Source organism: Sparus aurata, chromosome 20 (assembly GCF_900880675.1).
Source record: "Sparus aurata chromosome 20, fSpaAur1.1, whole genome shotgun sequence".
NCBI lineage: Eukaryota > Metazoa > Chordata > Actinopteri > Spariformes > Sparidae > Sparus > Sparus aurata.
Genome location: NC_044206.1, coordinates 9,643,587 through 9,666,237, shown reverse-complemented (window position 1 = coordinate 9,666,237; position 22,651 = coordinate 9,643,587). Strand labels below are relative to the sequence as shown.

The 22,651-nt window shown below is 41.5% G+C and overlaps 3 protein-coding genes and 1 non-coding gene across 4 annotated transcripts in view; all 4 read right to left on the bottom strand.

The window, feature by feature from the left end:
- The window catches only part of snx29 (sorting nexin 29), a 151,864-nt gene extending 140,082 nt beyond the window's left edge, over positions 1 to 11,782 (bottom strand). The window contains exons 1-8 of the mRNA XM_030400820.1: positions 11,325 to 11,782; positions 9,162 to 9,226; positions 8,197 to 8,249; positions 7,482 to 7,606; positions 4,164 to 4,344; positions 3,832 to 3,902; positions 2,179 to 2,439; positions 918 to 1,320 (exon numbers count right to left, since the gene is read on the bottom strand). Of these exons, the coding sequence (XP_030256680.1) occupies positions 918 to 1,320; positions 2,179 to 2,439; positions 3,832 to 3,902; positions 4,164 to 4,344; positions 7,482 to 7,606; positions 8,197 to 8,249; positions 9,162 to 9,226; positions 11,325 to 11,331 (1,166 nt within the window). The 5' untranslated portion in view covers positions 11,332 to 11,782. The remainder of the gene's footprint in view (positions 1 to 917; positions 1,321 to 2,178; positions 2,440 to 3,831; positions 3,903 to 4,163; positions 4,345 to 7,481; positions 7,607 to 8,196; positions 8,250 to 9,161; positions 9,227 to 11,324) is intronic.
- Positions 11,783 to 14,829: 3,047 nt separating this feature from the next.
- Positions 14,830 to 17,122, bottom strand: LOC115571731 (transmembrane protein 238-like). The gene has a single exon (XM_030401290.1). It carries the CDS (start codon positions 16,511 to 16,513, stop codon positions 16,040 to 16,042), a length of 474 nt encoding a protein of 157 aa, XP_030257150.1. The 5' UTR covers positions 16,514 to 17,122; the 3' UTR covers positions 14,830 to 16,039.
- A 2,142-nt stretch (positions 17,123 to 19,264) lies between these two features.
- rsl1d1 (ribosomal L1 domain containing 1) lies at positions 19,265 to 22,563 on the bottom strand. Its single transcript, XM_030401289.1, has 9 exons — positions 22,457 to 22,563; positions 22,052 to 22,191; positions 21,801 to 21,939; positions 21,457 to 21,605; positions 20,596 to 20,697; positions 20,151 to 20,244; positions 19,901 to 20,032; positions 19,698 to 19,817; positions 19,265 to 19,572 (listed from the first exon to the last, which is right to left on the bottom strand). The coding sequence occupies exons 1-9, from the start codon at positions 22,493 to 22,495 to the stop codon at positions 19,432 to 19,434; spliced, it is 1,056 nt and encodes a 351-aa protein (XP_030257149.1). The 5' UTR covers positions 22,496 to 22,563; the 3' UTR covers positions 19,265 to 19,431.
- Positions 20,347 to 20,476, bottom strand: LOC115571852 (small nucleolar RNA SNORA55). Its single transcript, XR_003981996.1, has one exon. It is a non-coding gene; the product is annotated as a small nucleolar RNA SNORA55 (small nucleolar RNA).
- Positions 22,564 to 22,651: the final 88 nt, after the last annotated feature.

The following is a 22,651-nucleotide window of genomic DNA, read 5'->3' as shown; positions in this document are numbered from 1 at the left end:
CTGCTCCTCCCATAATGCTTTGGGGGATATAAACAGGAAGTATAATGTAACCATGGATTCAGAGAGCTATGCTGTGGGCTACAGCAAGTCTGCACTTGTTTACATCTTGGCAAATCAGCACCATTAAAGCATGCTGAATTAGCTGTTAGCAGTTCCTTTTTGCATCGTTCCCGTGGATGTAAAGAGGACTATCCCTAAACTACCTTTACATTTTAGGGCAAGTTCTTTTTTCATATGTCTTTTTCTCCGATTTCTAAGCAGATCTAGGGAGGATTGTTTGCTATGGACACTGCAGATAATGATATCCTTGGAAAGTGTAACTCACACTGAATTTAAAATAGGACGAGCATAACAATGGGATTGTCACAGCCACTACAAACCCTTAACAGGCATCTGTGACCAGTTCTAGTCTTGACCTGTCTTATGACTAAATGTCAGGACAAGGGTAAGATATCAAACATATTCCATAACGTTGTTTCATTCAACATTTTGTCTTTTTTGGGGATAATTCTATTGAACCATGAAAGAATGCACCTTGTACTTATATTGGAAAAAAGAACCGAAAATGAATGTTACATCGTCCAATTTTAAGCTTTTATAACGTTGGTCAATTTTCTGTTTCTGCTGCTTTTATCTGGTCAGATAACAGTTTTATTTTGCTAAGAGGAAACTGAGTTTTTGATCCAACTAATTACCTGCGGCAGGCTTTTATTCTATAACTCAATAACAAAACAAAGTGAAACAAAAATATGAGCACTTTTCAATTAAAACTGTAATGTTTCATGTACCGAGTGAACAACCTCCAAGGCTACTGGGCTCCAAGCTGACATTCATTTCTGCCTGAATAATTAAAAACTTGAAATATTTCTCTAATTTTGTTTTACAACCCGAAATTGGACTGAAGTGATCCGACTCACTGATCAGAGCTGATCCTCTCCTCCTCCTGGGTTTGTGCTTTGGGTTTGTACATCTCCTCCTCTTCCTCTTCCTCTTCATTGTCTATACTCTTACTGTCAGGCAGAGGAGGTGTAGCAAGAGGTGGAGTGCGAGAGGGATGGGGGGACCCCACCCAGCTGACTATGCCTGGCTCAACCAGGCCATTCTGGGTCAGAGACTCAGAGAAGACTGGCTCCAAAGGATCTACTCCCTCCTCCACGCTGTTCTGAGCAGGAGCAGTGTGGCTCTTCCTCATCGCGCCCATCTTCTGGGAGTCATCCTCTCCCTCCTCCTCATCCTCCGCCCCTCCATCCAGATCGTCATCAAAGGAAATGATGTTGGTGATTTTCTTCTTCCTCCGGCGCTCTTTTCTCAGCCCCGAGTCTGGTGTGGGATAAGATGTAAAAGAAGAGGACAAAACCTCAATCTCAACCATGAATAAAGTAAAACTTCAATGAATTCAGTTCTTTTCACCTGTCTAGACTAACTACCTCCATTTATTCATACAGCAAAGTTAAGTCCTGGTGACATCAGCATCTTAAGTTCACTTCAATTAGGCCTTTTAAAATGCATTTCCAATACGGTGCGGTTCAACTCCCCCTTCCTCGTCAGAGCCTGGCTGTGCAATAGCAAGTTTCATGCCAGTGGATAATGTGAATGGGCCTTCCACCTCGAGGAGCTGGCACATCAGTTTAGAATTTCATTTACATTCATTCCAGTAAAAAGTTTTTAACACCACACGGTTAAAATTTAAAAGCTTGTTCATCCCTCTAAGCGGAACATATGGGGCGAAAACGGTGTGAGTTTTCCCCGATGGGATGGACCGGGGCAGGCAGCTTAAATGAGGTCAAACAAGGAGGCCGACATTCTGGAAGTTTATTCATGTCGTGGGGGATTTCATCGCCCGCGGAAGCACTCTGCTGCAGATGTCTCGTGTTGCGCTCACTAGATTTGTTCTACCAGTGCATTCATTATGCATGCTCAAAGTGAACTACATGTTGTCGTGGACGGTGATGTGTTACTGTATTCATGGGGTGGACGAAATAACAGCAACAACTTCAAATATAGTAAAGATTTCCTGATGAAGATACCATGTCTGTGAAGTTTGTTTCGAATAAATATTTGAATTATGTCACTGCGAAGGAACGAAAGCTAAAACCAACAACCAATTCTTTATTTCACTTGGTTGGGTATTGCACTGTATTGTAAATGATTTTCTTATCAAATATTGTTGTTACCTACCAGCAGAGGTACTGCGTGGCACGACAGGTAGCGGGTCTGAGGCTCCGTCCATTCTGGGGGTGAAGCCGGGCACCACAGCTGTGGCGGTGCTGATCTCCCGCAGCAGGCTGCTGACTCCCTGAGTCGACTCTTTCCACAGGCTCCCGATGCCCTGCGTCGACTCCTTGAGGAGGTTGGACACTGAGGGGCCTCCGCCTCGAGTCACCCCGCCATTCAGGTCACTGTTGTCGATGTTGATGGCAAACAGGATGGAGTTCAGACCTGAAAAGAGAGGGCGAGATGAAATGTATTACACAACGGTCTAGTTAAATCATATGAAGCTTTTGAACTTCTGCAAAGCGCTTTGTAAGCTTTTCTGAGCACACACAGCAAAAGTGGGCAGCCTCAGATGAACTCGGACTATCTGCCTGTGTATGAAAGGAGAGGGAAAGCTCTGGCATAAGATCAGTGGTGTATATTCTTAATATTTCAGAGTTTGTGCTCATCTGAGTCGCGCTCATCAATAGTTGAACAGCAGGAGCGCAGCCATTAAGACCAATTTCCACCAAACAAGTAAAGTGTAAAGTCAGTTAAATAACTGCTTATAAAGCAGCCTCAATTGTGTGAAGAATGTTTACATTTCACTATGTTTTAAAATGACGATATTGATTCATAGATAATGCTCATTACAAAACAAAAGACACCATTTTTTGAAAGATGAAAACTTTGCTGTTCTGAGATCTTCAACACTACTTGGGCAAAAAATATACCCTTGTCTGAGGGTGGTACAAGAAGAAAGAGCATGAATCAAAAGGATATTCATCCAACATGTTCACAGACTCAGATTAATGGACACAGCTGTATTTGTTCAGTCTTAAAGCAACATTATGTAACATTTTTAGCTTGAAACAATCATGTTGATGGTACAGAGTCTTGCAATAGGTTGAATGGTGTCTCTGTCTCAGCCACTCCGCACCCATCACTTGTTTCTGCACTATGTAACTTAGCTTAGTTAGCGCCTACATTACGTCTGACATTTGTTACAGACCTGGGACAGCGGTGTGAACAAATCATACATAATGCCAATGCCTTTAGCTGTGTTACTGGGAACAACAGCATATTAACTTGCTCAATGATGATAAACAACTCACTGCAACATGCTGTCATGGTAATTGAACAGATTTTCACATGCACATCTTGCTATGTTTATGCTTATGTTACATTATATGTGACAATGTTACATTATATGTATCAGTAGTATATTAACATGTGTACACTTGATAACATGCTGCCAGCTGCCAGTAAACTAGCCGTGCCATGTGAGCAGGTATGAGTGGCATTTCAAACCAAAACAATCTCGAACATGCCATTAGCACTATTATGGCTAAACATTTGACAAATCATGCTCCCACTATATTTTGACTTGTCACAGCAAGAAAGCACAGGTGGTATAAAAAACATAAATGCTGGCTGCATTCCATTTATATGAGCCAGTATGAGCACTCGTGTATTGTGCATGCTCACTCAATGACATGGCTTAATGACACTTAATAGAACGGAGCCATCGTTAACGTTGCCGGTCCCACCTGTGCTTTTTCTGCCTTGACAAGTTAAAATATCTGTTGTGAAAAGGTTCCATTACCGTAAAATGGGGAAAAAAAAGCACAAACCGACCTGCAGCCATGGTGGGGAGCATACTTGCTCTCTCCTCATCGTGAATAAAAGCCCAGTCTTCATAATAAGTTCTAGAAAACAGAGAGGAGGAGAACAAACACATTAATGCAGGCAATAGAAAAGTTAAAGTCCTTCATAACTGAGGTCAAACTAGCTGTACAGAGCATAACTGTACACTTGAATAGATTCTGGAGTGTCAGAATAACTTCTAAAAAGAACATGCAAGACTACGCCGATATGCAAAAAAGTTAAAACATAGTTCACTGAACTATAGAGAAAGTGGTACATTAACTACACGCACACGCACACACACACACACATCCTGTACTAACCCCAGGCGTGGGCGGTCAGCCAGCAGTGTGTGCAGGTAGCGCTCCAGCGAGTGCTCATTGAGGGCACAGCGCAGCCAGGCACGACCCCGGCCCAGCTCTGAGGAGATCTGATGTAGGGAGTAGAAGCGCTGGAGCTCGTGGCGGTTCAGATGCTCCTTCACGTAGAACCAGAAAGTCAACTCTGGTGCAGGGGATAAAAAAGAAAGGGGAGGAGGAGAGGCAGTGAGTCGATGGTTGACCGGTTGGAGGGGAAAAATTGCGGCAAGGTAAAGCAGGCATGGGAAGCAAGGGGTGTGCAAGATGAAAGGTGAGAAAAAGAATGAGGCAGGAGACACAGAGAAGGTGCATGGAGCAATAGGAGAGAGGTATGGAGGGAGGCAGAGGAAAAGAGAGATTCATATTAGTGAAAAACAACATCTTGAGTTACACAAGAGGTTCGAAAGGTCAGCGAAGCAGCAGCAAAAACACTTCTGGAGTCCTGGAGTCAGCACATCTTCCGTCTCTCATTAACAAATATCCACTGCTCCATCCGCACCTTCTACCTGTAACCTCTCCATATTTTGCACTCACTTCTGAACTCATATAATCATATCATTTTCAACAACACAGGGGAAAAAGATAAACCAAAAAAAACCCTTATGTAACTCAGTTTCAATGTTAAGTTCTCTGAGGTTTGGTAATTAATAGGAATCGGTGTTATGCTAGTCTTTTTTCGCATATGATTAGCATATAACCTCAGAACAATGCGTTAAAAATTAGGACTGCTATTTCTGGCTTTGTCAGAGGGCTTGGCTTCATTAGGGAGCTCCAAATCCATGAGTTCAGCCACAATTCCTTCTTCTAATTGACTGTGAAATCCAGGAAAACGTCAGATATGCTAATGGTTATGATGTGGTGGCCATTACAGAAGTCGTGCATTTTTTCTCCTCCGTCTAGAATTAATAGCCACAAGGTTCTTAAATATGACACAGTGGAAACAATTTAGTCTAATGGGAAACTAATGCCTCTCAACCAGCAGAATGGTCTTCCTAAGCTCTGATGGCTGCAAATAAAACTGAATCTTGAAGCTTTCCATACTTTTCATTGCCTCATGACATACCAGAGATAGAACAGTAGTTCCCAATCAGGGGTACCTGTACATCACAGGGTAACACTGCAGTTGCCTTGCCCAGATTCAACCATTTTAGAAAATATCTCCACATATTTAGTCATTTATAACCCCTGAAAACCACGAGTTGCAACTAAGACTGAAAAACAATAAGAGAGCAAGCAAGCAGAAAAGCAAAGACAAACAGCAACAAAATTTTTAAAATGGCTTAACATAACAGATAACTGGTCAACTATACTGGCTAAAGCAAACTAGTTGGTTTAAAGACAAGAATTACCAGTTATGACATTATTAAATAAATGTTATTTATTGGTTAAACAGTTGAAATACTTGCCATTAGCCAAATAACAATTAAAAAGCTAATACTAATGCTAACGGTTGAAATAGTTAGCTTGGAAAATAGTAAAAACAGTTCGCTAAAAGTAAAGGTTGAAATAGTTAGCTGTAAGTAATGGATAAAAATCAGGAGCTGGACATAATTGTAGTAGCTGGCTAAAAAATTGTTAGCTAAAAGTAATGGCTACATCGCTATAAACCTATATGGCTAAAACTAGTGGAACAGTGAAATGGTTGTGACATTAGTAGTAGTAAATTTTGTTAGCTAAAGGTAGTGGATAAATGTTTGAAATAGTTATCTAGCACTAAAAGAGAACCGTTAAGTAAGCTGTAGTAAATAAGCTGTCCAAAAAATATCTAGCTAAACGTAGTGGATAAATGATTGTAGTAGCTGGTTAAAACTGATGGATAACAGTTAAATGGTTGTAATGTCAATAGTTAACTAGGCTAAAAAAATGTTAGATCAAGCTGATGGATAAATGGTTGAAGGTGCCAGCTAAAAGTAGACAAATGGTTGTATTAGTTGGCTAAAAAAAACTGCTAGCTAAAGAAGTGGATAAATGGTTGAACTAGTTATCACTAAAAGAGAGCAGTTAAATGGTCGTAGTAAAATAGGCTGTCCAAAAAATATTTAGCTAAATGTAGTGGATAAGTGGTTATAGTAGTTGGTTAAAACTAATGGGTAACAGTTTAATGGTTGTAATGTCAATAGTTAACTAAGCTATAAAATTGTTAGTTAAAAGGAGTGGACAAATGGTTAAACAGCTAGCTAAAATGAATCAACAGTTAAAAGTTAGCTAGGGATATGGTTGATACGTTCAGCTAGGTGGTAGAACAAATGCAAAGCTTACTAAACACGGACAGTCCAATTGCATGAAAAAATAGTGTATTATTCACAATACCAACTTTTATATAATAAGCAACTTAATAATATCTAGTTTGTAATAAATTAAAACTCACATATTTGTCGATTATGTGGTAACATTACTGGCGCTCATCTGTACTATACAAACAGTGGAAGCTCCTTTCTTGCAAAAAGTTAAAACATTTCAATTAATTGTCAAATATTTAGGGTTTTCTGGAATAAAAAAGAGCTATCTGCCTCGGGATAAAATGAAGGCAAAGAAGGAGAATTCTGTAAAAAGGAGGGAAAAACAAGGGGGGAAACAACCATACCACACACTGTAGGCTATATTGTCTTCCTGCATTACCAAACACCTGATTTTTTCACATATCAGTTATATTACACTGAATGAAATACACAAAAACCCAAGTTCTGTTATAAGGCTGCACCAATACATCCAAATCCCAAATATCCTATTGAATTTCCCTGTAGTTCAGCGTGCCATAGGCTGTTTGGGATGTTGGTGATCTCGCCTGGAATCTAAAATAAACTTCTGTGGGTTCTAACGATGTTTGAGCACACAACCTGCATTTATAATGACGGCACATCTGAGCAGCACTTTTGAGGAGTGTAAAGCCACAGCAGGTGTGCTGCCCACCACAGACTGAGACAGAGACGCAGAGGTTTGGAGAGAGACAGGTGAGCGCAGCAGGCAGAGTGAAACAGGGAAGTGTAGACCGTCCAGTGCACGCCATCTTGGACTGTCTGTAGTCTAACCATCTGGTGTCACAGCAAGGTGTGTGTGCGTGTGTGTGTGATCCCAGATGAAATACCCAGCTTCCCAACTAACACACTCGCGTCCTCCAAACCTCCATGAATTCCAAGATAACAAGCCAAGCCACAGGGTAGCAAGGTTAGCATTCTCAGGTCTCCTCTTTCCGGGGTGAAGGCTGGAGGCTGAAGTTCAGACGCTGCTTTGATTTGCAACTTTGTACCCGAGTTTAACGGACCGTACAGTTAAGTAGCGTACCTGCTTCAGTCCTGGTGCTGAACCCTGCCGCCTGCTTGAGGGCGGCGGCGGTGAGAGCCAGGCCTCGACTCTTCCTCAGGCCGTGTTGCAGCACCGCTTCAAACTGGGCACACAGACAGATCACCCTGCAGAGGCAAGGAAAAGTTACCAAAAGGCGAGAAAGCGGTCGATGTGAACGGCGCACGTACAGCGCTTTGAAGGAGTATGCCCTTGAAATTACGGGCGCACTTTAAACTCAGCTAGAGGAGCCCCGATGTGCAGATCCAGACAAAATAAGGCAGTTATCATTGATGTTCAAAAACTGTAGCTACAACCTCGAAATGAGGTCTGAGCAGCACAGGACATGAAATTTCCATCGAATACTTTCTCTTTGAGTCCGGATGAAACACATTTTCTCAACCATTCCCCAGATTGACTATTTTGAAGGTCATTAACATCATCAAACAACACTTTCTTATGACCTAGATACGGTGGAAAATATGACAAAAAAAAAATATGAAAAAATAACATGTTAAAAACATTCATTTTTAAATCGTTTTTGCGGAAAAGAAATCGACCCCCGAGCTGGGCGTACTGCCAGATCGCTGCACAGAGGAGGCCGAAAGGTAGCCTACTCGTGACCTGGAACTGCACATGCAAACCAAACAGCTCCTCGGGTGCTAGATAAACACTGATACGACTGAACAATGTCTCGGTAACAGGCTGCTTCGCTTACCTGCTGTCTGAGTCTGTGGCAATCTCCTTTCTTCCTCCAAAGCGGATTTGGCACTGGGAAGATATGAAGGGAATGATAATAGCTGCCGGTGAAATGCTTCAAAATATTCCAGCGCACAAAGAGCACATTTCTGAGATTTCAGGGGAACTAAATTGCTGAAGTAGCCACAGAGTAGACTGTCTTTTTGTGATGAACAGCACTGACAGTGAACTATACAGGACATTTGAATTATACCAGACACCCAACAGCCCAATGTTTGGCCAGAAGCTGAAAAGTTTAGCGTTTTACGACCAGATAAAATGAACTGGGAATAATGGACTTAAGACCGGGGCTGGGTCATTGATGTCACTAACAGAAAGGCAGTAAATCCGTTTATTCTGCTCATAAGGATTCTCACCTGAATGATACCCCATGATGGCTACTCTCCAAATCATGAGGCACTTCTATAAGGAGACTCTGCTCCTTGAAACCAGAAACCTGATGCTGTACATGCAGTTCCCACTTTTCCTTTCTCCCTCTTAACATCAAGCCCCATCTGCAAATGTTGTGTTTCCAATGGCAAAAACAAAAAGAAACTCGCACGATATGAGTCTTAAACACCACTCAAATGTTACCCTTCAGTTTGCCACCACGTATATCTGCTATTTGAATAGAAGATGAAATGATGAAGTTGTAAACAGTGCTCAGTTTTACTTCCCCCAGTGAGTTTTGGTACACAATGAATAAAGGAACTAAAGGGCATTCAGAAACCATATTGTCCGATAGTGAATACATTTCTCGTTCTGGTGAAATGTAGAATTTGGAAAGTCTCTTTCTTCTGTAAACAGTGATAATCACTAACAGTGAAAATTCACGGATACAGATAATAAATAAAATCAATACATATTTCTTTATATTGAGGCCAATGTCATTTTATGGCCTTCTGCTTCGAACATACAGATACATAGACATAACAGGAAACGTACCTGTTTGACAGCATCCAGCAGCCTCTCCAGGAGGTGCTGTCTCTTGGTATCACTCTGCTGAGTGCCTGAAGAGATGAACACAGACAAACAGAGGGCAATTACCCAGATTCGGTTCGGCGATGGATTAAGAAAATGAGCCTTGTAATACAGACTCATTTTCCCAGTCATTGCCCGCGCCTGTATTAATTATGCATGTCCAAGAGGCGAGGACGGAAATTAACCGCTGAAGAAAGCCATTACAGTCAGCGTGCAAATAGTTGCAGTTTGTTAATGTATTTTTTTTTTTTTTCGATTAACACAGCATGAAACCCCCTCACCTGTACTATTTAAATCCCAGCAAATAAACAAACAAACTGAATAATACAAAGATAACGGAAGGTCTATATTAGGAGAACGTTCAGCGTGTCTGCTACATTAAAACAGCAAGTTTAGTTAAAACTAAAACTAAACTATCAGTATTAATGTTACAGTCACCCTAGCCTGTTTATGATCACTCGTGGCCCTATGGAACGATGATGTGTGAGCTTGTATCTTGTGTGCACACAAGGACTCCATGGAGAAACTTATGATATAACATATTGTGCTAATTAGGTTTATACCTTTATTTTGGGTGTCTGAACTAGAAATCGTTGATATGATTTAATGTTTAAAAAAATACACATTACATTCTTATACTGTCCACTGGTTGCAGCACCTCTATTCACCCTCTGTCTGAATGGTCCATATTAGTTCTATTCAGTTATTATAGCAACTGTTCATAAATAATCTTATTCTTTTTTTAGGATGATAATGTAAGATCTTTACAGTGACAACAGATAGAAGAAGAGCTTCTTAGATAATTAATGTACATTTATGGTGCATTTATGGCACTTTTATAGCAACATATTTAGTAGAAGAGCTAAAACAATTAGTGGAGAAATGGAACAAACAATGGAAAGAAAATTAAAGGGGCACTATGTCGTTTTGGAGAACAAATTCAAACTCATCATTTTAATATTTACAATATCAATGAGGTAATAATACAAACCCAGAAATATTTATCTGTATACACAAGCTGTCCTCAGAGGAAAATAAGAACACTGTTTGAAACTAGAAAGGTGGCTGGGTCCGCCACATATAAACAAAGCAAAACAGTATGAAATTGTGATGTCCTTTAAGGTCCTTTTGTTTATTCAGTCATGAAAATGAATAAAGATTGTTCATTTAGTTTGCTTAGGCATTTTAAAAAAAACAGTCAATGAAGATCTTTCTCCTCAGACTAAAACTGTTTCTCAAAACTACATAGTACACCTTTAATCTGCAACAATTTGTACATTGTCACAGCAAAATCAAATCCTGACTACTTTTTATAACACATTTAAATTGCACTCCTTTAGGCTCTGGGGAATCAGTGGAGGGCTTTTGTTTACTATTTTATCACATTTAATTGATTAACAAATGATTGGTAAATCCAAAAATGTACTCTGCAGATTCATTAGCTGTGGGAACCGATAACAATGCTTCTTCTTGAGCATAAAGGTGAAAGTATAAGCAATCGCAGTTACACAATCTCAGGTTTTATTATATATCAACTATAATCCAATTCTGCCACAGTCTTCTACAGGCTGCCGGAAGACCTAATGGACCAGCTCTGGCTCAAATGCTTTGCTGAAGGGCAACAGCTGCCCAGGGACAGGAGCTGGATCTGTCACTTTCCTCCAGCCACATGTTGACGTGGGATTCAGGGATGCAACCACGCTTCCACGCCCCAATGCTCCTCAACTTGTAAGCTTGGCCCTTCAAAACAGAAACTACCAGGTGTTTTCCAGGTCACTGTCACAGTCTGGACAGCTTCACATAGAGAGCTCGCACATGTTTAGAGCCCCATAAAAATGCCTGTCAATAGCCTTGAATTGCATTTATCTTCTCTGAAGTAAAAGCTGAACATATATGTATTGATTGAACAAGGTTTGAGAGAGCAGAGAGGCCATTAGCTGGATGTTGACAGTGGGGAAGTAGCTGCAGACAGTGCAGTGAGCATGTCAGCAGAAATCCCTGACTCCCAGCCTGAGCACACAGGTTATTAACAAGTGACTGAACCCCCTCTCTCTCATGCATGAGTTCACATCTGCTGCTTTAACAGGTGAGCGGCCGGACAGAAAGCACGAAAAGCACCCCACTCACCGTTCATTCTGACAGCCAGGCTCCGTTAGCAGTGACATCCAAGCTGAAACAGGTCGCCAGCGATGTGGTTCATCCCTTTTTTCTTCTGTAGCGCTTTCAGGAGCGGAGGCTAGCTGTGCAGCGGGCCCATGCTGCCTCTGTGGCCGAGCTGGACCCACCCAACCGCGGCGTGAGAACTGATGCACACACGGTAAACAGAGAGGCCTGCCGGGGGAGCCGCTGGGGCTGAGGGTCTAACAGTCTGACATGTAAGTCCTGTTCAAAGCCCAACGAGCAGGTAAACTGTGAGAAACACAGGCCGGGGTGTGTTTTCAGAGCTGTGTGCTCAGCCGTCTGAAGTGTAATGGAGCTTTCAGGAGAGAAATGAGGTGTTTTCAGTTTAGAGCCCGTGGCTCTGCCAGACAGGGAAACGGAGTACCGACTGAGCAGTGTCAAGGTCACATGACCAAACACACAGCTGTCATATGACCGGCGAGGCATGGTGGGGATTGTAGTCTCTGATATATATAAAAAAAAAAAAAAAAAAAAGCCGCGAAACTACAAAAGCATCATTTTCATGTAGACAGGCGGTTGAGATAAAAGCCATTGAACCCTTACGTGTCTGTCCATACATTACAACATGAATACATATCCTCCTTATTCAAAAAATTCAACATCCCATCACCGACCAGATGGATTAAGATGTACATCTTTCATTACTTTCCCTGCTCCAATTCGGGTCGAAATGTACAAACAATTATTGCATAGTGTTGCATTAGATTAGGTAAAAGCATTCATGTTTCCCTTCCAGTGGTGACACCTTAACTTTTCATCTAGCGCCACCCTCAGTTCAAAAACTCGATCCGTCAAATACACTGCTCAGAATGAGTTAGAGATATTTGGGATATGGGTGCATGTATGCGTGTGAATGGATATGCAATAAAAGTCAAATTAAATGTGTTGCATTATCTTGAGGACCAAATATATTCACAAAGCACAAATTCAAGTTCGGGTGTAACAATCAAAGGAAACACTAAGATGTCCCAACGTCCCCAACTCATTTTGAGAAGTGTATTTTGTTTGATGACAAGATAGTTGCTAAATTAATTCCATGTCCCTCATCCTCAGCTGCCACTTGTGTTTACTGCTAATTGGCAAATGTCAGCATGGATTTAATGATTATGATGGCTTTAATTGTGATCCATTTGGCACGCTGCAGACAAACATTTCACACATCCAAGCGTCCAAATCCAATTGTATGCATAAGATCAATGACAACATAGAACCTTATTTTGATTATTTATGAAAAAGTCTGGATTTGTTGACTCCAACCTGAATTGCTTTATTTGCAACCACTGGAAAGTCTCTGTATTTCCGTGTTGGTGCCATGCCTGCTGTCGGCCAGAGGAGGGTGCAGACCACCACATTTGAGATCTGACATCACATTAAAGATAGATTTCGTGCAGACCCAACAATATTTTGCATAATACTAGATGCAGAGTTGTGGACTTGAGTCATGTGACTAAAGTTAATTCAGCCCCAAGTCATGAATTTGATTACTTTGATCAATCCCTCATGACTTCACTTTAGACTTGACACTTTCGACCTGGAATGACTCCATATCTTTACCCAATTATGTTAGAAACAACTCTTTATTGTCCTTGAAACATTATCCACAAGGGAAATGTCCCTGTCTCTGTAGCAATTCACATAACAATCATAATCCTCACAAGGAAACACAGTCTAAAAACAGACACAAGAATGGTAAACATAGCACAATATTTATAAATATATATACACACACCTACCATACTGAATGATTAAAAAAGACAGAATATATAGAATAACATTTGAAAATGAATCTAAAATGTGCAAAATCAAACGCTTTATAATAACCATCAGTAATAAATGGTAAATGTATAGTTCAGCAATTTTACTGTACAGAAACAAGAACATGGTTCATAAAACATTTATGAATTCATTGTAAAGGTTAAAAGCATCAGTTGCAACTCATCCAGATAATGTTAATAAGTGAAGCACACAGTATGTTATTATCATGAATATCAATATATTAGTTGTTTGTAAAGCATTTCATTGCTTGTTAACAATCAAATAAAACTGTTAAATAAACTAATTAACTTTGAATTTCTTGGGGTTTGTTTTTTTTTAAGTATTTTTTTGGCCTTTTGGCTTTATTGATTAGACAGCTGAAGACTTAGACAGGAAACAGGATGAGAGAGAGGGGGAATGACACGCAGCAAAGGGACCCGGGCCGGGAGTCGAACCCAGGTCCGCTGCAGCGAGGACAAAGCTTCTGTATATGGGACGCCCACTCTGCCCACTGAGCTAAACGGCTCCCTTCTTGTTTTTAATTATATATAATTGTTTATTTTCATCACATGATAGATATAACGTTTTACAATATATTTATGTATTAAGATATCAAAGACGGAGAAGTAAAATGCAGAAGACATGACCTCAGTGGCCTCAGTGGTAGCTACAGCCCTGCTTCTGTATGGTCCTTAAAATAAACTTGAAGCAGAACCTGACAAATGTTTATGAGGTAATTTTAGGTTCAGCAACTGATAAACGGTCTCTGTCGACCACAACAGAAAGCAGCTAGATGGCAATTCAGGGGCGAGATACCCAGTCGGCTGACAGTTTTATACGGTATTAGTCATATTTCAGTGTGATATTTCAAGTGTGAGCTGGATCTTGTGACTCATTATAAACAAATTGATTAAATTTCATATAGCTGTAAGTATTGAATGAATGTTACACTTCACAGGTCACAGCAGAGCACTTTCAGCCGCAGACTCTTTCACCCGCTGTGTACAAAGGAGCGCTTACCTCAGATCATTCATCCCCACGGCCATCAGACTGTTTAACTCAAGCACAACCTGAACAATCACTTTCCACTAACTTTTTTTTGTAAATATCTAAAAAAAAAAAAAAATTATATATTTTTTTATTTTACTTTATGCGTATTTGCCTGACTCTTTTTCCTGTACTTGTTGCATCTTGAGCTGTTGTAACAAGTGAATTTACCTGTTGTGGGATAAATAAAGTCTATCTAATCTAATTTAATCTAATCTAATCACGGTCTGCAGAAATCTGCACTCTGATCAGTCTGGTCATATCTAATCTAAGGTTTTAGTGTCTGTGTACATTCATGCAGCATACATGCATGTGTCGTGGTTTTCCTATAGATGGAAAAAGAGATTGTCTGTTATATTTTTTTAAACTTGTTTTCCTTTGCTTTTATGCAACTGGTTCTGTCTCGTTCATGTCAAATAATTTACACATTTAAAGTTCGTACTGTAAATGTTATCTGCTGCTGTTGTAGGCCTTTGATGCCAATTGAAACAGTCAGAGTTCAGCTATACAAATACACTGCTGGTGATGTTAAAGCCGGGGCTTAACCAGCATGTAGAATTACACTGCTTGATATAGAATAATTTACGTATCAGACTTATATGAGTGCTGGTATCCTATAAAAAATGTTTAGCAATGAAACAAGACACTGTTTTAGAGTGTTCAGTACATTTATTGCATGAATGGGTTTAGTATCATGGGTATGAAACAGCTTAGAAAGCAGCAAACAGGTGAATGCAGTTTCAGAAAATATATTTAAAAGTCAAATTACTTCATAAAAGACTGAAAAACTTCAATAATCACAACTTTTTACAACCATTTTTAGTGGCTAGGCAAATATTTCCTGGAGAAGTGGTGGTTTTTTTTACCACACCGAAGAATAGCAGCTTTTCCTGACAGTAATAATAAAACTTTAGGAGTGTTTTGCATCCAACACTTAAAGGCGACCTCACTAAAGGCGTGTTTCTCATGCGCACAGATTGTAACAAAAGGGGACGTTCACATATCTTCGCAGAAAGGGTAAGATCTGCCTGTTCTTCTCTGAGGCGCATCTTCGAGCGCAATCAGTGACTTCGCAAATGTTATGAAAGCCATGGTCTGATATTTAAATGCATGGCACGAATACAGAAGCTGTAGACAGATGGCATCAGGTGGCGGAATTTTTTTTTTTAAAACTTAGCAAAACAAATGGAAACGAAAAGCTCGGAGATTTGTTACGTTTACACAACCACCAGATGCTGGTTTAATGTGAATCAGGAGGGAGATTTCTGACAGGATATACTTATCAAAATAAAATACAAAGATCCTTAAAATCACTGGTATGTTAAGGGACATTTTCTATGTGAGACAGGTAACACAAATTACATTCTAAAGTTAGAATTGAACGTTAAATAAATAAGTAAAAATGCTGCATCCTATCCTTCTGGCTGCATCTGGATTGTTTCTTCTGTGTCCTTTCACAAAAGGCAGCTATAAATATTCTGTTCGCACACCATCCGCAATAAGACTTCACCTCCCATTATGACAAAACTCTCACTATCACATTATTACATCTTCCAATCTGCTAAATCTGTGAATCAACCCCAACATGACTGATAACAAAAGCAGTAATGGGCGTAATCTAAATAAAAGTCCTGCGCGACACTGTGCAATGGTGAGCAAAGTTTACTTCTTATCAGCTGGATAAGAGAGCATGTGGGTCTTATCTGGAGCTCAATATTGTGTAATCATTACCCGTGTGTGTTAGAAGAGCACACACAAAATTCCTTTGGACAGAATAAACTGATGAGCAAAAGAAAAACAAATGTCAAGCTCCAAGTTCAGCGTCTCTTCGTGTCATTTGCAGTCAGTGCTGGGTTGGTTCATACTGATAGTGTGTCTCTCGTTATTTCTCGAGATGGGGACTGGATGGTGGTGTTGTAGATAGTGGAGAGTCCCATCTCTGTACCGACGTTTACAGGGTTGCTGTTGTTCCGGTCGCCCCTTCTCAAAGAGTCCCTGATCCTGCTGGAGAGGCGGCTGGACACGCGCCTCACCACCCGGCTCAGCCTGCGGTTCTTCAGCTTCATCTTGCCCACGTCGTCCTCCAGCTCCTCGGGAGGCACGTCGATGTTCCCGGAGTACCAGAACACCCACCAGATCAGGCTGAGGAAGATGATGATGGCCCCCGCGTAGATGAACAGGTCGTGGATGATCAGCCCTCCGAACACCCCCACCATCATGATGAGGACGCCGAGTATGTCGTGGGCCACTGCGAACCAGAATGAGCACTTGCAGCGGCCCACCCCTGCGTAGCTTTTCTCCATGACCGGCTCCACCAGGACAGATGTTGACATGGTGGCAGTGGAGACAATCCACTTCAGAAAAATGTTTGCCCCAGAGTTAATCCAGATGTGGAAAAGGCAGCAGGTGCTGGCGGCCCGCAGGACAGTAGAAGTGTGATCCTCTGACAGAAACACATGAAAGAACCTGGAGTGACATTGGTCAAAGTACACAAGTTGTTATCAGCAACAGTCACAGCAGCTTTGTGACTGTATTGGATGTTTCAAAGGAGAAGGTTGCATCATCGCTGAGAAAAAAGTTTCAACGTTCACCAGTCATCTCCATCCTTTCCTCAAGCCCCCTGGGTGTACCGCTTCCTCCTCTGCTTCTCCTTCAGTATGGGGATCCACACCAGCCCCATCACAACAAACAGCAGCCCTATGGTCAGGCAGGCTGAGGCCACGGAGCGAGACGCCTCGGTCACCTCCAGTGACTGGAGCAGGAAGAGGAGTCCGCCTGCAGCGCACATCAGAGATCCCATCACCATCACGATGATTGGCTTGTGGAGGTAGGCCCAGCCTGGGGCCACTGCAACGCCGGCGTCGGGGTCCGGACACAAGCTTTGGCTCCCAGAGTCATCTGGAAATGGAGTTTCTCCAATTGTCCCCATGGTTGCCACCCCTCTGAAAAACCTTTAACACATGAACAATGAAACAAAACCCACTGAACATCCACAGCTCCCCAAGTTTCCTCTCTATTCCTGTCCTGAGTGGTCCTGTCAGCTCAGCCGGTCCCTGCTGAAGTCACTGCAGCCATCTCCCAGCAGTCGTGTGAAGCAGTTATATCATCTGTATGATCAATATGAGAGCGTCTGCCTGATGCATCCCTCGTCCTCCTGGCCAGAAAACCGCGAACACACTGTAATTCCAGATGGCCCACCACACCCACACAGCAGAGGAAGGGCTTGGATGAATAGGCAGACCCTGCCCACCTGTTGACAATAATATCATCACCACTGATTGGCTGGATCATCTTGCTCCTCCAAAACAAATACACTGTCCATTGAAGTGTAATATCTCAGTATCTCAGACAAGCTTCGGTGTACAATGCATGCCTGACATGTTCATTACCGAGGACATATAGTAGTTGTGAGGGACTCATAAAGGGTGTGTTTGTGCCCCTGCAGCGTTACTGCTCGTGAGCAGCAGCTGTACAAGCCAGAGTATACAGTCACTGACAATAGGCATGTCATCCGATACAGCTGGCGGCTATACATGCACGGCTCTGATGGCTGAACTCAACACAAGCAAACATTGTGAAGGCTAAAGCACTTCAGGTGTCAAAGCTCACAAACGCTGTCTGAAAACATACAGCATTCTGTTTTTTTCGCATGATGATGTTAAAATGATGCACCTCTAACTTCAACTATGATTTAAAACTGTTTTAACAGATCTAAATAAGGGATGTCAACCAAATGTACGTCACAAACACCCAAGATGACACGATTGTTTGTCCATTTCTGTTCAGTCATACTGATACTTTAAAGGGGCACTATGTAGTTTTGGAGAAGAATTTTAATATCCATAATATTTATTAGGTAAGGATACAAACTCAGAATTATTCCTGTTTTCCATGGGTGAGTAAACAAGCTGTTCTCAGAGGAAAATAAGGTCCCCAGAACCCTCTGTGAAGCTAGAAAGGTGGCAGGGTCCGCCACATATAAACAAAGTAAAACAGTATGAGTTTGTGTTGTTTGTTTATTCAGACATGAAAACGAAGAGATTATCTTGTTTAGGCATGAAATATCAGTCAGTGAAGATCTTTCTCTGATTAAATTGCCTTCCCCAAAACTACATAGTGCTCCTTTCACTCTGCTTGTCTAAATGATGTTAAAGACATACGCATGAGCTCCATTATCCATTCTGACAAAATGGGTTTTCCCGAGGGATGTCTGACTAGCAGAACTACCCTCCAACAGTGGTGAAATGTAACCAAGTGTTTCTACTCAGGTGCTGTACAGGAGAACAAATTTGAGATGCTTTACTTAAGTGTCCTGCTGCTTTATACTTCCAGTCCACCACATTTCAGAGGGAAATATAATGCTTTTTACTTCACGACATTTGATAACTCTCGAGATTTAATATGAAAGAACTGGCCACATGTAGAGTTCATATTTCAAACAAATAGGAGGCAGCGTATCACCAGAGTAGGTGAGAGTAGAGGTACAAAGTGGCTAGAGGCTAGCTGGTTAGCATGCTAACTTCAGATATCTTTGAGATGTGGCCAAAACTGTTTAGTGATCCTAGTTAATTTTCAAATGTTGTACACAAAAATGATTACATATCTCATATTTAAACTACTCTACAGATTTAGATTATCGATGCAAAATATAAACCAACAATAACTGTTGATTATTCCAGATTAAACTACCAAGAAGTATATACAGCCATTAAAATGAGCCGCAACATTAAAGTGACGGACACCTTGAAAGAATAGAAAGTCTTGCTAAAGGTTTAAGTGATAATTTTGTTTTATAAAAATTAATACCTAAATTCCCTGCAGACTGGTCATTTCCCATTCACTTTTTACTTTACATCCCTGGGAAAGTCATCACTGTAGGTTTTTTTTTCCCTCACAGGCATTCTGACATAGAAGGAAAACCAATTTTAATAAATGAGGTCTGAAGCCCATTTCACCTCATTCATTTCATGGCTGTGCTGGTGTGATGTCTCACCGACAGCTGTGCTTTTTAATGCTAATAGAAATATCTGCTGTGAAGAAGGCCTATTGTTACAGAGCATTTAAGGAACAAAGACAAAACTCAATACTGTTTCAAATAACAAAGTTTATAATCTGTTATATTCAAGAAAAAAAAAAGACAAAACAAACTGAATACATTGTCGATCAACCATCTTGTGAACAATCTGCTCCTGTGTAAAATGTCCATGTTTGAGGGGGGGCGGGGTATTGTGCAAAGACGCTCTGCTGAGAATCATTTCACTTTAGGCACTTTTCTTTTTACTTTGGAGTCACTCTTGCTGGTTTTCTTGTTCAGTTTGCTTGGTGATTTTTTCCCCTTCTTCCCTGCAGCGGGTTTGGGTGCTTTCTCCAGTTGCTTCTTTTTGGATGGCTTCTACAGCAAAGAGACAATAAAAGGTCCACGGTTCATTTAAGACACAGCACCACCCGATTCCCTCAAAAATGACAATATTTTAATTAATTTCAGTGTTTAAATCTAGAGTAGTGAGTAGGACTGACCTCCAGTTTAGGCTTCTTGCTTGGTGTTGTTATAGGAACAAGCTGTGGGACTTCTTCATCCTCCTCCACCTTTTTCTCCGTTTGCTTTACGTCCTCCGTCTTCATCTTCTTTGCCTTTCCCTGAAACCACACGAGCTGGTTATTTCACACACATGACTGACTCAGACACAAGAGAGACACTTGAGTAAGAAACTAGTTCCCACCTCTTTCTTGGGAGTCTGAGCATTTTTCTCTGCCACCCCCTGCACATCGAGGTGGCTCAGGTCTGAGCTGTAGATGGGCAGAGCCACTGACGTTTGACTCTTTATGTGGATGATCTTCATCACTGGTCCTTTCTGTCAACATTAATTCACAAATGTGAAGAGGTAAAATTAGCAGCCACTTAAATGTAACAACTTGCTTTTCTCTGTCAGTTAAAGGCACAGGATAACCTCTCTGAGCATCAACACTCACCATGCGTAGTTTGGCCACCACTGTCTGGACAGCAGCCTCGATGTTTTCTGTCACCTCGTCTGCAGTCATGCCGGAGTGGGCAACACGAGCCATGCTACAGTAATCATGTCAGATAAAGGCAACACTTTAAACAGCATCCATGCAAGTAATATAAATGTAGGTGTGTTTGTTTTTCATGTGAGTATGACAGTAGACGTTGTGTATCAAAGTTGTAGAGACAGACTCCACAGGAGGAGGAGGTCCGTCTGGACTTGCATTGAATCTTTATTGCACCACTACTGCCCGTATCAAACACCAACAGAATCGATAGGGTTGCTGAGAGGTGCTAACCATTTTAGCACAAGGACAGAATGTTTTTCCTAAAGCTCAAAAAGGTTAGTCTCACGCAGCACTGACTTAAAGCAGATTTTATCAGGAGCGCAAAGAGCAGTCGCGTAAATCTCACCAGCAGCAGCCTTTGTTGTTAACCTTCACGCTGGTGCCCTGGATGACTCTCTCGATGTCTCGGGCCAGATGTTTGCTCTGCAGGTTCACAGACAGCGGCTCTCTGTGAGGACAGAAATCAGTTAAGAATGCATCTAATGCAGCTAAACAACCACCAAACAAAGAGAAACACTAAACAAACCCAATTTAAATAGATAAATATGCAGATTTGTTGACAGAAACTCAGATATTGGTAACAAACGTGTTTAAGTAGCAGCAATTAACATTAGTTTGTTTTTTGTAAGATCCATGGTATTATAAAGGGGGAACTTGCCTTCTGTTATGTTTTTAATTTCATAACAGCAATCAAGCACTGTAACTTTATTAGTACATCTTGCTTGTTCTCATACAGTAAACACTACAACAGCTGATGTTTAAAAGACTGAAGAGTTTCGCACTGACACATGAATACAACATGACTGGTTAATCTGCAGTATTACTGCTCCTTGCCGCCTCATTAAAGCCCTAATTGTTATAACATTCAAATGTTTAGCAGTGTCATAATAACAGAACAGGAATACTACTGCAAGTGTATTCATGAAACACACAGATAAAAGCATCAAAGAAAAGTTGGACATCCGACTGCTGCACTGCAAAAACAAAATAAGTGCACGCCTGCACTGTCGAACCCTCCACTTTGTGTTGGAAGTTAATCCCAGTCCACTTCAGCTGACTGACAGGAAGCAAAACATGACTCTACGAACAGTGCTTACGGAGCTCCCACGGATCAACGACACCAAATCACCTGTTTGCTGTGTAATGTTACTAAAGATAGTAAGGAATCAGAGGCATAACTGTGATGGAATTAAAAGAAAAGTCTTACTTCTTCCTCTCGTAGAAATGTTTTCCAAGGTGGGAGGGCAGCAGGCGGCGGACGCGGTCGTCAGACAGGAACATGTCGAAGTTTCCCAGCAGACGGCGCTTGGCTTCGAATGGTTTGTACTCCGTCTTCAGGACATTGTATGGGATGATCTGCTCCGGACACAAGAAAACATCATGACTATGGCTGCCGTCAATAGGAGGACGGTACATCACTAGTGGTTTGTAAGATTTCTGAGGAACTATGGACAGTTAACCAACTTTGCTGCCATGAATGTGAACACTGTTTTTTATAATTTATCCATGCTGAGCAACGTGTTTGTCGTCAGGATTCTGACTGGTAAATACCTCACTGATGTTTTTCACTCCCCTCTCCTCCAGCAGCTTCTTATAAAACCTCTGGGTCTGCTCTGAGGTCATTTTGGGCTCATCTCTGGTGAACAGGCAAACCTCGTCTGTGTCAGACCGCTGGCCATGGGGCAAGGGACTGAGGACGGAATCAACATCATTAGAAATGTGTTCAGGTGAGACATAACTGCTACAGAAGAACTACAGGTCAAGCATAAAAGCAGCTTCCTGTTCCTGTGTGGAGGACTCACATGCGGATGGTCTGTGCCACTTTGGGGATCTTCCAGAGGGTGAAGAGCAAGCTGATCTGCTGAGTGTCGTCCAGGAACAGAGACTCACTGGTCGACTTGGTTTTCAGGAAGGCTTGCAAGGCTTGGACGGCCTTCTTCACCTGGCAGACATGAACTCAAAAGTTTTAAAAGACGATAAAAACCGCCGACAAGCTCCAGTTTTCCAACACTTGTTGTAGAGATTCAGAATTGTTATAGTGCCACTGTGAATTAGCTCCGTTGCTAAAAAAGCTAGCTAATGTTAGTTCTCCTACACCTGCTGTCCATTTGAAACAACATCATTTGTTACAGTCAACTACAACTTGACGTCACCGACATGCCATTTTTATAGACTTTAGCTGTATTACAGTAAAATGACATTTTTACCTGTGCCCGGTCTAACACGACTCCCTTTTCCTCAGCCATGCTGTCTGCTTCACGTGTGGCTCTTAGCTACGCATGCGCAAATGGTACACACTACGTCACAGAAAAAACCAAAGAAACTTTATTTGTACGACTTCCCTGAACACTCACAGGAGGAAGGTTGCCTTCAGGACACCAACATGACAGATGCAGATGTGA